The sequence below is a fragment of the Dipodomys spectabilis genome, unplaced genomic scaffold (genome assembly GCF_019054845.1).
Source record: "Dipodomys spectabilis isolate Male_0828 unplaced genomic scaffold, ASM1905484v1 ptg000015l, whole genome shotgun sequence".
Classification (NCBI taxonomy): Eukaryota; Metazoa; Chordata; class Mammalia; order Rodentia; family Heteromyidae; genus Dipodomys; species Dipodomys spectabilis.
Window position 1 is genome coordinate 1,451,871 of NW_024870692.1, and position 14,987 is coordinate 1,466,857.

Here is a 14,987-nt window from a genome sequence, read left to right on the forward strand (position 1 = left end):
TTGCTTTGAACATGAGCATGTGAACCTGTGCAGCTGTAGCAGTCTTCTCCCCAAGATGTGACATCTGGGGCCCTGAGAACAGCTGGAGCTGAGAGACTAGAAGTGTGCTGAGAGTCTAGAAATGTGCTGCCAGCAGAGTGGCCCAGCTCTAGATGGCCAGTGTGAGTTACTGGTTCACCTGTGAACCTCAGGCTATGCAATATGTGCTAACAAAGTCTTTGAAAATTCATTTACTTCTATCTGATCCATGAATTTTCCTTATGTCACACTGCCTACAAAATAAATAGGGATACAGATTGACCCATTGCAACAATGAGATGTACAAGACACTATGTTGAAAAACGACTTTACAATTTAGGTGTGGGTGGAGAGGTGGGGGGTTGTAGTTGAGGTAGGAGGGACAGGATGGTAGGGGAAAAACAAAGGAGAAGGCAACAATATTGGGTAAGAAATGTACTCATTACCTTGCTCATGTAACCGTAACCCCTCTGTACAGTATTTTCACAAAAAAAAAACATTTAAAAAAAGGATAAAACAGTGCTTGTAAAGAGTACAGAATATTTAAAAATCACATAATTAACTATGATTCAGACTGAATATGAGAAAAAAGCCTGTCTTGCATGGAACATTTTCCAGTTAGATTATCTCCCTTCATATCTGCACTTGGGTCTAAAAATACTTCACAAGTAGTGGAATATTATAGTCATGTTGTTAGAAAAGATCAAGTGGAAGAAAGATATTTCCTAACAATGTTACTACATGTGGTTTTCTAGAAGGATTAATATTTGCAGTCTTAAATCTTAGTCTAATAATTTAAATAAAAAGAAAACTGCTTTCATTACAGAAAAATATTTTTAATGTAGAAAAGATGAGCATTTAATAGCTTAATGAAATACAAACGGTTCCCTTACACAGTGAAACTGTTAAGAACTGCTAATCTTTTCCCAGGTTCTTAGAATCTGGGTACAGCATTATAGAAAGTAACCATTCCATTAACACACACCCACCAAACCAATGGCAGCAACTGTAACAGATTAGGAAGACCAGAGTGACTCCAAAGTGGCAGAGGACATGATATACTTTCTTGGAAAGTTCTAAGCTGTTCAGTTATCTCTTAAGCTTCTCTCTGACCAGTCTTCTAATTACCATCACACTGGGACAGTCGTCGATCTTAAAACACCGTGTTCTCTCCTAGCTATTTTACCTGCTCTAGAAGATGGCAACAAATGGCTTTCGATGAAGTCACCACGATTCAGAAAGTCTGAACCCACAAACTTTCCATGTGGTGGCAAGACTTCGAATTAATATCATTGCACATTCACCAGTTCATTTAAACATTTGGTTTAAAATACCAAACTCTAAGGTAGAGTTGACTGTAACACTCAGAAGTGGAAAAGGAGCTGGGCGTCGGTGGCTCACACCTGTAATCCTAGCTACTCAGGAGGCTGAGATCTGAGGATCACAGTTCAAAGCCAGCCCGGGCAGGAAAGTCTGTGAGACTCTTACCTCCAGTAATCCACTAGAAAACCGGAAGTGGTGCGTAGCTCAAGTGGTAGAGCGTTCACCTTGATCTGAAGAATGCAGGGATATATGCCCAAGCCCAGAGTTCAAGCCCCACAACTAACCAAAAAAAAAAAAAAATGGAAAAGGCACTTAATATTGCAATTTCCAGAACATAATTTGTCTGTCTTCCCCTCCTGTGATGATACTGCTACACTGTTCATTCATCCATATGCATGTTACAGCACCTGAGAGAAAAACAAATGTTGGTTAGGAAGGAATGAAAAAAGGTGGCAAAAATATACTGTGAGGCTCATTCTTGCTAGGAGTTTGCAGAGAAGAGAATTGACCTCTTCAACTTTCTTATAATTCTTGTGTAAATTAAGTGCTTAGTACAGAGAACTTGAAAAGAATAAGCCATTGATATGTCTAAAGCTTAAAAAGTATAGATGTACTGGTACAGCATGGAATGCACTGGTGTACAACAGAAGTCAAAGTGATCAATAACCATGTGCTGATTTACCTCCTGATGAGTGAACTAGAGCTAGTAAAGCTACTCATTTAAGAAGGAAAGGCATAGATGTGTAGTTTAAGAAGAAATAACCACACAAAACCACATGATAGAAAGTGAAAAGATAGGAAGCAACTAACTGCTGACTGCTAAAAATGCAGAGGTTGACAGTTGAAACTAGAATAAAAAACTCAAAAAGAATTCAAATGATTGGGAGGAAAGCATGCAAATGTCAGCAGAATAAAAGTGAATCCACAAGGTGTTATTAAAGTAAAAGGGCGGAGCAGCTTTAATGATGCTTTGTGTAGTATGTAGTTCTATCCACATACACCATTGGATATATGACCACACTACACATCTAGAATATTATAATAAGAGTCCACAGTGTGGCATCAGTAAATCTTATCTTGAACCATTTAAAAGATCACCCAGCCAACACTACTCAAGGGAAGTCTTCAGAGCCTAAAGAATGTGTGAAGTGTTTTCTGTCTGACAAGAGTGCTTCCTGGATGGAAAAGGGCTTCTCAGCAAGAAGGACCAAGATAACTACACACTACCTGTGTGGCCCTGTATTCGCTCACTGATTCGGGCTCCAAGAAGGTCCCAAACGAGCAGCTCACCAGACTGACTTCCAGATAAAACAGAATTTCCATCCCAGATGAAGCACCTGCAAGAATGATTAGAATAATCTGTTTAGCATCATGAAGGAAAGAGTATGTTACACTGGTCAAATAAGCCCTCACGAAATAACCAAGAAGGTGCTGGGAAATGTCTTCACCATTGCAGGAACTATACCTCTGGGGCTCTTCTGATGTCATGGTGGAGATAAGCATTCCTGTCTGCACATCGATCACCTTTAGACAGCCATCTGCTCCTGTGCTGAGGACATGGCGACTGTCTGCAACAGGAGGTGAGACACAGGTGTGGAGACAGCCTTAGAAAGTGCTTTAGGAAAAACACATGCACCAAGTCCTAGCACCCCCCGCATGGCGTTTCACCAACTCCACAGAAGGAATGGTGTCTCCTACTGAACCAGGATCTCGCTTTCTTAGATAGTTTTGCAAAGTGAATGAACCTGCACAGGACTGTCAGTGGTAGGGAAGTTACACTGTAATAGACGACTTAAAGTAGTAGCAGCCATTTCACGGAACTCAAGTTGTTCTTCCTCCAATAGGCTTATCACCTGGATGCCCCAGCTCCTTCTGAATCTCAGTGCACATTTGAATAATCCTCAGCCTATTGAGATGACTGTAAAAAAGACCTTATCCCTTTTGTACGTTCTTGCCCCATGGTATAACCTCTGTTTTCACTGTATTTGATTCCAGTGCCCTGCATCTTGTGTGTATATATATACATATATATATACATATATATATATATGTATATATATATATGTATGTATATATATATATGTATATATATATATTTCTAATTTGGGGAGGGGAAGGGAAAAAACAAAATGCTGAAACAAGGATACAGGCTGACCCATTGTAACAATGAGATGTACAAGATACTATGTTGAAAATGAACTATTCAACTTGGGGGTGGGGGAGGGAGGAGTTGGTGAGGTGGGGAGTGAAGGGATGGTAGGGGAAAAACAAAGGAGGAGGTGACAGTGCTCGATAGGAAATGTACTCAATACCTTACTCATGTAACTGTAACCCTTCTGTACAGTATTTTTACAATAAAAATATATACAAAAAAGCACTTTAGACCTTTTGTGAGATTTTTTGAGGTTTTGTGTCAGTTTTCCCTTACCCCCTGTACTTAAGCAATGACTATACTCCTTGAAATGCTGCTTCTGTCTGTTCCTGAGACCCAGGGATGAGATGACCCTTTGGTATGAGCTCATTTACATCTTATTCACTAATTTCTCTGATGAGAAGAATGACACTCCAATTCTGCCATTCTACAAGGAACCAATGCCACAAGTATGCAGTATCTTGGCACAAACAGGCTTAGTTATAGACAAAATCTCTTACCTGCAAGCCTTTTAAACATTGTTATTGATTTAAAACTTAAGTTGACCTACTCTGATACTTACCTGGGCTAAAAGCAGTATCACATACAGTCTTTGAATGGCATGAAATCTGGTGCAATAAAGTGGCAGTGGTGAGGTCCCAGATATTCACTATGCCTTCTTTGGTGCCTGAAGCCAATAGTGTGCCTACAGCATTTAAACTGATTGTATCTACCTAAGGAAGAATACAGCAACAAATATCCACTTAGAATCAATGGTCATTAGATCTGCTCTCCTACGCTGATTCAAATAGCTGGTCACAAGGGCACAGATAAAACTACTGTGCAGTTAAATATGCTGCTGTGGCTAATTTAGGTGTATTTCGTCCTTTTGCATGACATAAAGTACTTTCAATAGGCTTGTGAATATAGAGCAACAATGAAAATGAAGTAGTACTAGGGTAACTGCAGCACTGTTTTCAAATAGCCTAAAGCTGACCTCAGAAAACTATGAACAATTTAGTATAGTGAGATGCCAAACTATTTGAGGGATTTGTGGATTGAAATTATACTTGTGGAACACTTGAAATTAAATGCTAAATATTTCTGTTAGTTTGATGACCATAAAAATTAAGTATCAATTCAGAGTCTTAAGATGCAGCAGTTCTGTTTTAGCTGCCACTAAGCTGTGCACACTTGGCCGTTCTAGCCAGCAGGTTACTGTCCTTGGGAGGAGCATCTTATGGGCAGGTGGTCCCCTCCACCCCTCAGGTCAGGAAATAAAGGATGGCAGGGCTCACCTTAAAATGGATGTTTTAAAAATCAATAGTGGGTTAGAAGCTAATTCTTTAAACACACACACACACACACACACACACACACACATACACACACACACACCCCAACACATACACACACACCCCAACACACACACACACACCCCAACACACACACACACACACACACACACCCCAAAAGGGAAGGAATAAATAAAGCAGACTTATAAACCTACTGAGTTAACTCATAAAAGAACATGGTTAGTCTATAATCTCCAATAAGCAAAATAAAGGGAAAGAGCTTGTATAACAAAGATCAAGAGCCTTCTCCCAGCACCCCGGGGCCTTGAAACTCAGTTTGCCAAAGAGCTTTGCTCCTATACTTACACTGACTTCATGTTCCAGCTCGGCCAGTAAGTCAAATTGGTGTCTTTTGGTGCCTGGCATCTCAGCAGGAACCCCAGACCACACCTAGGATGGAACACATTGCAGAATATGTCCACCTAAACAAGCCTTTGTATATTTTAGATTTATGTAAAAATGTATCTATGAATGACTACTCACTTGAACTGGAAATTTCTCAGTTTTGAACTACCAGCTCCAGTAATATAAAAGGACCTATTGAGTGAATATTAGGTGTATCTCCCACCCACCCTATACCAGTTAAATACTGTACAGAAATGGCAATAATTTTTCTTTTAAGATGTACACATTTTAAGAAAAAATAACATCCATACATGTCCTTTGCACATTGTGAGAAAAGTGAAGTAGCATTTTAACAAAAGGTGCTTATAATATTTTTATAATATATTCATATAAGTTAAAAATTAGATATAAACCTTCACTGTAGAGTCCCATGATGCAGAATATAGCCTGTTGTCATGCCAACAGATCTTACTAACAGCATCATCATGTCCCATTAATGTGTCTTGGCGTCTCCCAAATGCTATAGAATAGAAATAGCTAAAAGACAACAAGAGCAATTAATACAACATTCCAGCTTTTAAGGCTCATGTTTAAGAAATAATATTGTTTAATTCTATATTATTAAGGCCCACTAGAATTTTAAGTTACTTGTTCTTATAGTAAACTAGAATATTCAAAATATGATTTTAAACTAGAAATTTCCTCATGTGGCCTATCTATGCTTAAATTTAGAAAAAAATGATAGATTTCAGTTGGAATAATTAAAAATGATACTTGAGTCTAATGATACTGTCCTGGTCTCTAATACTGTTCTTGAGAGAACACGGTATCTTGCAGTGGGATATATGTTCTTACACACCAGTGGAATTACATGAACACGCAGAGAGGTACGTACACATTGTTATCCCAGGAAGAGCTGATGACAGTGGAGTCTCCTGGTAAAAGTAAACACGATGATAAAGCCTGAAATTCAAATTGATGTTAACAATTTGCATTAGTAAACCTGCAACTTGAGACAATTATTTTATAGATTCCCACCCCCATCCTCCCACCAAAGTTAATGCTCCAGTCCTCTAGGGGCTTTGCTTATAATTACGCAGGTTGTCTATCATGAGTTGTAGAAGTATAGTTTCCTTCCAGCTGTCCAAATGTTGAAAAATGTGTGAAGGCTAGCCTGACAACTCTTGAGCCCTGATAGGACTGGGGTGGAGAAAGGGGGTGGGGATAATGCTCAACAATGAAAAGGATTACTGAATCATGTGTGCAAGAAACACAAATTCCTTAGGGAATGATTTTTGGATGATTTACATTAAAAATAAAATATGTCCTTTCAGAAGAATAGGTTTGTTGCACTGTACACCAACCAACTCAGAAATGTGAAGTTATTTAAGTGACAAACATTTCTTCCTGCAATTGAAAGCTTTATTTATTTTTTTGGGTCCGGTCATGGGGCCTAAACTCTGGGCCTGGGCACTGTCCCACAGCTCTTCAGCTCAAGGCTAGCGCTCTACCACTTGAGCCACAGCGCCACTTGCGGCTTTTTTCTTTTTTGCTTATGTGGTGCTGAGGAATCGAACCCAGGGCCTCATGCATGCAAGGCAAGCGCTCTACCACTGAGCCACCTTCCCAGCCCAATTGAAAGCTTTATTAAGGAGAATTACACTAGTTAGCTCTTCAATTTTTTTTAACTTTTTGATGTTTTATTAAAGAGATGTCACTTAACAAAGCAGCTTATGAATACAATATATCTTGATCAATGCCACTTCTTTAACATTCTCACCCATCCCTCCCTTACCTACTCCTTCCCCCACTTTTCTTAACTTTGTGGGATCTACATTGGATTCCTGACTGCATTCTCCCGCTCTTCTCTTCATTTGTCCACCCTTTTCCCCTTGATCCCATTCCAACCCTTTCAAGTACCTGGTGTTTTATTTTGCTGGACTTTTTAAAATATATATATTTTATTGTAAAGATATTGTACAGAGGGGTTATAGTTACATGAGTAAGGTAATGAGTACATTTCATATGGAGCATTGTTACCCTCTCCTTTGATTTTCCCCTTCCTTCCATCCCTTCCCTCCCCACCTCCCTGACTCCTACCTCCCTGACTCCTCCCTCCCCTCCACATAGTTGTAAAGTTCATTTTCAACATAGTGTGAACTTTTGTCTTTCGAAGGAACTACACTGTTTGAGGTCTCCCTTGAATCTACCATATTTCAGCTAATATATTTGTATATACTTGTACACCACCCAATGTATTTACTTATAAGTTTATAAGCTAAATCTAGCTTCCACATGTAAGGGAAGATATGAATCCTTTGTGTTTATGGGCAATATTTTAAAACTGTTGAAAACAAGCGTATGAGAAAGAAGCAACCTGAAAAATCAAATATAGAAATAATCTAATTTAGACTAGATAGATGCGACAGGGGAATAAATTCTGGTAAAAATGAAATTATCATTATGTGGATATAAAACAAACTATGACATGGGTTTCTATCATCACCCTGGAAAAACCAGCTTACCATATTTGAAAATGATATACTTCTTTGCAACATTTTGGATTCTTTGGAGAACATCTTCAAGGTGGAATCTTATAATGAGAAAGAAGAAATATATAAGAAAGATTTCCTAAACACAACAGACATTACAGGATGGCTGCTCTTTTTGTTCCTAGAGGCCAACTGGTGGTGTAATTCCCAGAGGGATTGTGACCTAAGGCTTTGTCAATGTGAACAAATAAAATTTTAACCCTAGAAACCCCAGCACAAACATGCTGCTGACAGCACAGCATTATTGTGCTCATAGGGATCCAGGTAACTTAGGTGAGCTCAACAGATACAGAGAAGGGAGAGGGGAATCTTAACAGCAGTTAAAAAAAAACAACTTTGAAATATTTTAACAAATAGCTTAATTATGTACTGACACTCTTGTACAGACCTAACATTTATCAAGGGAACCACTTTCAAAAGAAAAAAATTAAAATGTCCAACATTTAATTTCACAGAAGTTATGAATTTGCCAAAACAACCTCTTAAAAAACAAAACGAGTGATGGTTGGGCATGCCTAATTTTAGCCACACAGGGAGGGGAGATGGAAGAGTAGTAGTTCAAGGTGAGCCTTGATACAAGTTAACAAGACTCCATCTCAAAAAAGCAAGCTGAGTATGGTATAATCTAAGCTATTGATAAAACAGAGGTAGGATTACTGTCTGAGGCCAGCTCAGGCAAAACCCAGAACCTATTGTACAAATAAGGTAAAAAAGCGTCAGATACACACAAACATACACACACACACACCCTAGAAGACTAAGAGGTATAGCTCATGATAGAGCACTTGCCTGTCATGTATTCAATGTCAGGCACCATAAAACAACAAAAGCCAAGATTCACAAATTATGATGCTCTACTGTGCTGTGAATGTTCCATTGTTGAGATATGTAACAATAAATTTCTTAATTTTAAATTACAAAATGATAAAATACCAGAATCTTACATAACTTCTTCTGTATAGTTAAATTTCAGACAAGAAGTTGTTTCTTACCATCCCCACCCCCACTGAGAATAGAACCCAGGGCCTCATTTTTTCCAAAAATGTACTAAGAATTTTGTAAATATGAGCCTTAATAAGACATTCCACAGGATTAACTTGAAAACCAAGACAGAGGAATGAACACAATATTGCCTGAGCTTTCCTGGGGGCTCTAATTAATGCTGGAAGTCTTCCCAACCTCGTCTTTGAGAGTTCACCACAAAGACTAGTAAATATAATTAGTCTGGGTAGCTGACAGAACACACTATAAACCAGCCAAGTGTATAAAGATGTTTTACTTGAAGATTTCCTCTCTGTACCACAAGTGATCAGGGAAAGACCTCAGGAAGAGCTAGTCTAATAGGTGACAAGTGCTGTGAATGGCCACAAACCTGAACACCGAATGCATTAGGATGCATATCAATGAGTAACCCAAATCACGAAAATCCAAATGTGAGACAGAAAAAGCAAGAGCTTTGATTTAAGACACAAAATGAAACAACTCTTCCTGACTCCCTTTCCTGTATTTGGCAAATCCATCAAGAAGTGATACAGTACTTAATAATAAGCCCGAGAGATCTGAAGACTCAATTCTCAGTAAAACCTGTGGTCCACAGGTGACACAAGTACAACGCCCTGAAGGATTTACCAAATCACACTAGACAAATCCAGCTAACAACACAGGCTTTGCTTAAAAAGCTTTCTGTCTGCTGCTCTAAGGTTGGCAAACTCAGCAGGTAGAAATCCTGACGAAACCTGAAGTGCTACCTTTTACAAGAGCATCATCTTGGGACCCTGACTCAGACAGTAAGGGTCCTGTGTGTGACCTTCCTTAGGGTCCACTGTAGAATACTTTTCTATGCATTGTGGAAAATCCCGAAGAGAAAGGAATGAAATGCTTCACATAGCAAACCACAGTGAGAGAATCTGAGAATAGTAACTCATTTATTTGGAAGTGTTTGGTTAGATAATGCCATTTCCAAATGGGTGAAAAATGTAATTCTGTGGTAAATAAGGATAGAAACAACAGCCTCATTAAAAAAAAAAGCTACACAGTATGATAACCAGCTGTCTTACTACTGAAGCAGGAAAGCTAAGATAGTGTCTCTTTACCTACACACTTTCCAGGATGCCACCCAGCACTTGGAATATAATAACATGAACGAGATACATTTTAATGAACATCTATTACACAGAGCAGTAAAGGTATAGACAGTAAGGGTATGTACAGCAAGAACTTCATTTTGCTTATTTTTTAATAAGGTCAAGATAGACAAATTCTGATTTAGCCATAAAATATGGTTGCAAAGGCATTTACATGGTTACCAGAAGCATTTTTGTTTTAGTACTTTTGATAAAGTATTAGGTCCACTAGCAATATATAAACTCAATTTCAAGCTAACTATTACCAAAAAAAGTTACATGATGAATAAGCTGAAAAATCCAACACAGATCTGCCTTTCCACATGAGTGCTGGAACACATATGTCTAAGTCTGGCATAGCCCTGGCCATGACTCTATACTTTAGGAGAGCCACCAACTAGATGTAGACCCTCTCATGGCAGGAGAGAAAGGCTGCAACCAAGAAAAGTAACAGAAAAGAGGAACCCAACAACAGGCAGAACTTTCCTTTGGTTTCTGGCAAACCAGAATGAAATTTTATGTGATATACCACAGGTATATTGCTCTAGATGTACTTTTTGTGGAGGTAGCCCTTCAAGTACATTCCTTGGCCAGGAGTTAAGAATATGGGCACTTTATGGTTCCAGTTAAACTAGTCTGGGTAGAAAACATACCTAGTGATGTTGTGAAGACTGAAGATCCATTGCGAGAGACAGCGATTCCTGTAACTGCCCTGTTTAAAACAAAGATTTATAAGTGACTAGCAGCCAAGTGCCAGTCCACCTGCTCTGTCTTGATTTTCCAAGTCTCCCTAATGTTCTCTTCAGAACTTTTCTGCTGGATCTGTTGCATTTACCACATCACCGTCTTACAATGCCTATACCCACCTGGGGTCCAACTGCAAGCCCAATTAATTTGACCTACATTTAAAATTCATGTAAACTCAGAAAAGTGTTCCCTCGTATCTATATGAATTTAATATATAAATATCCATCTTTGTTTTCATATATGTAAAAGGATGCATTTCTCCCACATTATCTATGAGTTAAGTACTGGAGAGGCCAGATCACATTTGTCTTGTAGCTTCACAGGGTTTCAAAGAGAGGGACCAAACGTCTATCTACTTGGAGAGGCACAAACCCAGCTGCTGTCTTGAGCCCATCTCATACACAGTGGCACACAATAGAATCACTGCCTGAGTATAGGGACTAACACAGATCATTTAGTGCCAAACTTTCCCTTGCTACATCTATTTTAGGTGGCAGATTACCATAGACATCCAGAGGGTATAAAAACCAACCAAAGACAACAACACTAACAGAAAACTCTCCTCTGTGACTCAGCGTAAACAGTTGAATATCATGTCTGAGACTCCAGCTTTGACATGGGCTACTGGATATGGAGACATGCTTACTCTTTGTGGATTTTATGCTGCTCATGCAGCTGCAGCTTAGTGATGTTATTCCAGGCCAGTGACTTGCTTTCTTCAGTTAAGTCTTCAAAAGACTCTTCACCTGGAGAGACTACATTAAATCATGACACAGTGAGTCAACTACATTACCAACAGACAATTCTTGGTAATACAACAATATTTTGTATAAAAGTCAAACCAAGAAAAATCATCCCATCAAAATGTAACTGCATTCAAATACACTTGCTGGAAAGCTCCATGTTCATCAAAGAAAATATCCTGTACAATAAGATTCAATAGTATCTTATAATGCTAGTGTCTTAAAAACATGGGCAAAGTTTTCACTTGGCTGCCAACTTAGGAATTCCAGGCAGTGAAGACTGAATAACCATTTCCTTCTCAGCATTCTTTGCAAATGCCCCACAGCTGCCTAAGAATGCAGAGAAGAAATCTATGACTTTAATTAAGGGTTGCTGGAGAGAAGTAATGCTTTCACTTCTCCTTAAGAAGTGGGATAGTTTCCTCTTTGTTTCATGTGAAGTCATGTGAAGGTGGTGTGTCTTGTGACTAAGGCAAGCACAGGATGTAATGGAATCACAAGAGAATCCTACAGTCATCTTGCCTTAGCCCTGACATAAGAGTGTCTTAGAGCTGCATACCGGGCTGCCCCGGGTCAGGTTACCACAGGAAATTGTGCCTGCATGCTGCTGGAGAATGGCTCAGCTCCATGTGCCTGAGAGGCCTGTAGGCAAAAGGTGAGCAGTGACTTAGCCATATAGTGTCATCAGCTCTTCCTAGGAGCCTGTAGGCCTGAGGCTTTCTTAAATGAAGTGGGAAGAATGAATAATGGAATGAAAGTAAAAGTGTGAGAGACCTTTCTCCCTTTTCTTAATTCTGGATGTGAGTCCTGGTCACATTCATTTTAGCACCTAGCATATGCTTGGACTGAACAGTGCTAGGATGTTTGCCACATGGTAAATAAGCAACAGAGTCATACAAAGAGACAGAACAGATTGAACTGCATTCAAGATCTGTATGTGGGCTTGGCAGAAAGCTGGAGGCAGAGAAAGTCACTTCCAGGACAAAAGAAGTGCATGGTGACTGGTAAAGCAGGCAACGCCAGGGCTGTAGACATGAAGGGGGAAGTGCTAAGAACTGAATACTAGTTTGTCAATCTGTAGAAAAGGAAGAGAACCAGAGCAACAAACAAAGAAACAAACATAAAGACAGCCATATCTCAGCCACTGAATTACCAGAAAATCAAAGTGGTCTGATTTCTCTGAAAGTAAGTGGTTTAAAAAAAACCCAAAACAACAACAACAACAAAACCAAACATTTCTTTCCAGGCATGTTTCATCTCATTTTTGGGAACAGTCATGTTCGTGTCCTTATACAACTTACCTGGAGAATCTTCTACCAAAGAATTATAACTGGGGACCTTAAGCTTGGAGGTGATTCTCCGAGGGTGTGGTGTCACAAACAGCTGTTTTGGTGTCTGCCCGAATTCCAAGATTTGGGTCAGCATGGCTACTTTCTCATCAGGGTCTTCGATGCTTTAGGACAGAACAGATAATTCAGTGAGCCACCAGGTTCAAGTTCCCAGATCATCAGGAAAGATGAATCCTGGGCCAGGACTGCCTCAATCTCATCCCAGACTTTTACATTATCTTTTGAGTCTTAGAAATTTGATTTCACCATAGTGAAGGCAAGACAGAACTTATTTTTAAATTTTTGTATATTAACGTTCTCAAATAAGTGTATTCATAACAGAGGTATGTTATCATTCAAACAACAAGAACACCTTATAGACATGTACCTGTTCAAGTCAACACCTCCTTCATAAGTCAGTGGATGAAATACTGAAAGAGATAAAAAGCACTTTTGAAAAATGTGTTACTCAGTTATAGTATGTTGACAGCTAAAAATTTAAACAAACTCAAACCAATAACTCAAAACTGTGCTCAAGGAGATGTACTTTGACCTTGTGACACCAACCTCTTCTCACAGCTTTAGTGACTGTAAGGCCATTATAGCCTCCAGGTTGGATTTCCAGAGAAACCTGGAGGCAGAGTGAAACTTAAAAGGAGGGAAATTGCTATTTCTTGCCATTTAATTAAAAAGAAACTTTGGAGCCCTTCAAAGGAATTGAGGTCACTGTCCTCAATTTGATTGCATTTTATTTATTTATTTATTTTTGTCAGTTGTGGGGCCTGAACTCTGGGCCTGGGAGCTGTCCCTGAGTTCTTCAGCTCAAGGTTAGTGCTCTACCACTTGAGCTTATGTGGTGCTGAGGAATTGAACCCAGGGCCTCATGCATGCAAGGCAAGCACTCTACCACTGAGCCACCTTCCCAGCCCCTTGATTGCATTTTGATTGAAAGCCTTCAATGGGATGAGAACACATCATGGATACATGGATGTACCCATGGGTTCTAATCTGTGGATTTACCCAACTGCACATGAGAAATATTCAAACAAAAGCCGCATCTATATAGATCTTTTATTGTTACCTAAATAATACAGTATGACCACAATTTGCATAGTACTTACACTGTAATTATAAGTAATCTAGGGAAGAAGTAAAATACATGGGAAGGTACGTGTAGGTTACATGCAGACATAACATTACATAGAATTTGAACTCCCAAAGATTCTGGTGTCCAGATTAGGTCCTGGAACTAGGTTCCCCCCAACCCCCGCCTCCTTCCTTAATACTAACAGATGACTCCATAGACTAAAGCAGAAGACTTTAGAGAGTATCTTTGGGGGTCATGGTGAGGTAGGTGTTTAGGCAAAGCCCTTCTTTCCTTCTCAGTATCTACAGAACCATGGACTCATGTTTCCTAAGGTAAGACCATCCTGCTGCCGAAATAAATTTGATTGTTCTGTCCTTGTTTGTTTTCTCTGAGACAAAATCTTTATGTAGTCCAGGCTGGCTTCAACTCACAATCCTCCTGTCTCAGTCTCTTGAGTTACTAGGATTACAAACATGCACCACCAAACCTTGTTTATTTTTTGTTCTCATCAAACAGAGATGTTAATGAACATTACATACCATTATGGGCACCAACAGCATCACTCCCTTTTTGCTTGTAGCCAAATACCAGATCAATCCACTCGTGAAGGTGCTCAGACACATAATTGCTTTCTAGTGCATCCTTGCTCTTCTGGAGAAAGTCCTTGGGACCTACCAGATTGGACTCAATCAGAACATCACATAGTCTCCATTTTATTTCCTCTCATTTCTTTTGAGTATCCATACATAGGTTAAGCTTCTAGGAGAGGCAAGAAGTACATATTTCTAATGCAGGTTTTTCTCCATTAGATGAAACAAAATTTTTTGGGGGGGAAAGGAGAGGAGAAATGACAAGAATCACTTTCATAACATTTAGGCCTCTCGAATATACATTGATTTTATTAACTCATAGGTGCAGAGGACTTCTGAGTTGGGGCAGACTAAAATTGTTTCATTTAGATAGAGAATACTATTTTTAAAACATTCAGCCACATAATAATTAAAGGTACTGAACATGCAAACACACACAGGATACAGAGCCTCAGGTGATACCCACCTGAGGCCCATGGGGGAAGTTCAACATCATCCACCATCTGCCCTCCTTGCCTCTTTCCCAAATCCAATTTTAGACTGTTGACTAAAAAGCTGACATCATCGCCATAGAATTCTGGAATCAACTGCAAGTTCAATAGGGAAAATAAAGAATGGCAAGAAGCATTTTTAAAAACAATTCAA

The 14,987-nt window shown here is 39.2% G+C and overlaps 1 protein-coding gene across 1 annotated transcript in view; it reads right to left on the bottom strand.

Annotated features, from left to right (window-relative positions):
- Window positions 1-838: 838 nt before the first annotated feature.
- The window catches only part of Nsmaf (neutral sphingomyelinase activation associated factor), a 62,760-nt gene continuing 48,611 nt past the window's right edge, over window positions 839-14,987 (bottom strand). Inside the window, exons 18-32 of the mRNA XM_042666836.1 lie at window positions 14,809-14,929; window positions 14,292-14,423; window positions 13,054-13,096; window positions 12,639-12,790; window positions 11,241-11,349; window positions 10,501-10,559; window positions 7,698-7,765; window positions 6,068-6,135; window positions 5,586-5,709; window positions 5,134-5,217; window positions 4,056-4,206; window positions 2,807-2,909; window positions 2,569-2,678; window positions 1,650-1,748; window positions 839-1,397 (exon numbers count right to left, since the gene is read on the bottom strand). Of these exons, the coding sequence (XP_042522770.1) occupies window positions 1,654-1,748; window positions 2,569-2,678; window positions 2,807-2,909; window positions 4,056-4,206; window positions 5,134-5,217; window positions 5,586-5,709; window positions 6,068-6,135; window positions 7,698-7,765; window positions 10,501-10,559; window positions 11,241-11,349; window positions 12,639-12,790; window positions 13,054-13,096; window positions 14,292-14,423; window positions 14,809-14,929 (1,419 nt within the window). The 3' untranslated portion in view covers window positions 839-1,397; window positions 1,650-1,653. The remainder of the gene's footprint in view (window positions 1,398-1,649; window positions 1,749-2,568; window positions 2,679-2,806; window positions 2,910-4,055; window positions 4,207-5,133; window positions 5,218-5,585; window positions 5,710-6,067; window positions 6,136-7,697; window positions 7,766-10,500; window positions 10,560-11,240; window positions 11,350-12,638; window positions 12,791-13,053; window positions 13,097-14,291; window positions 14,424-14,808; window positions 14,930-14,987) is intronic.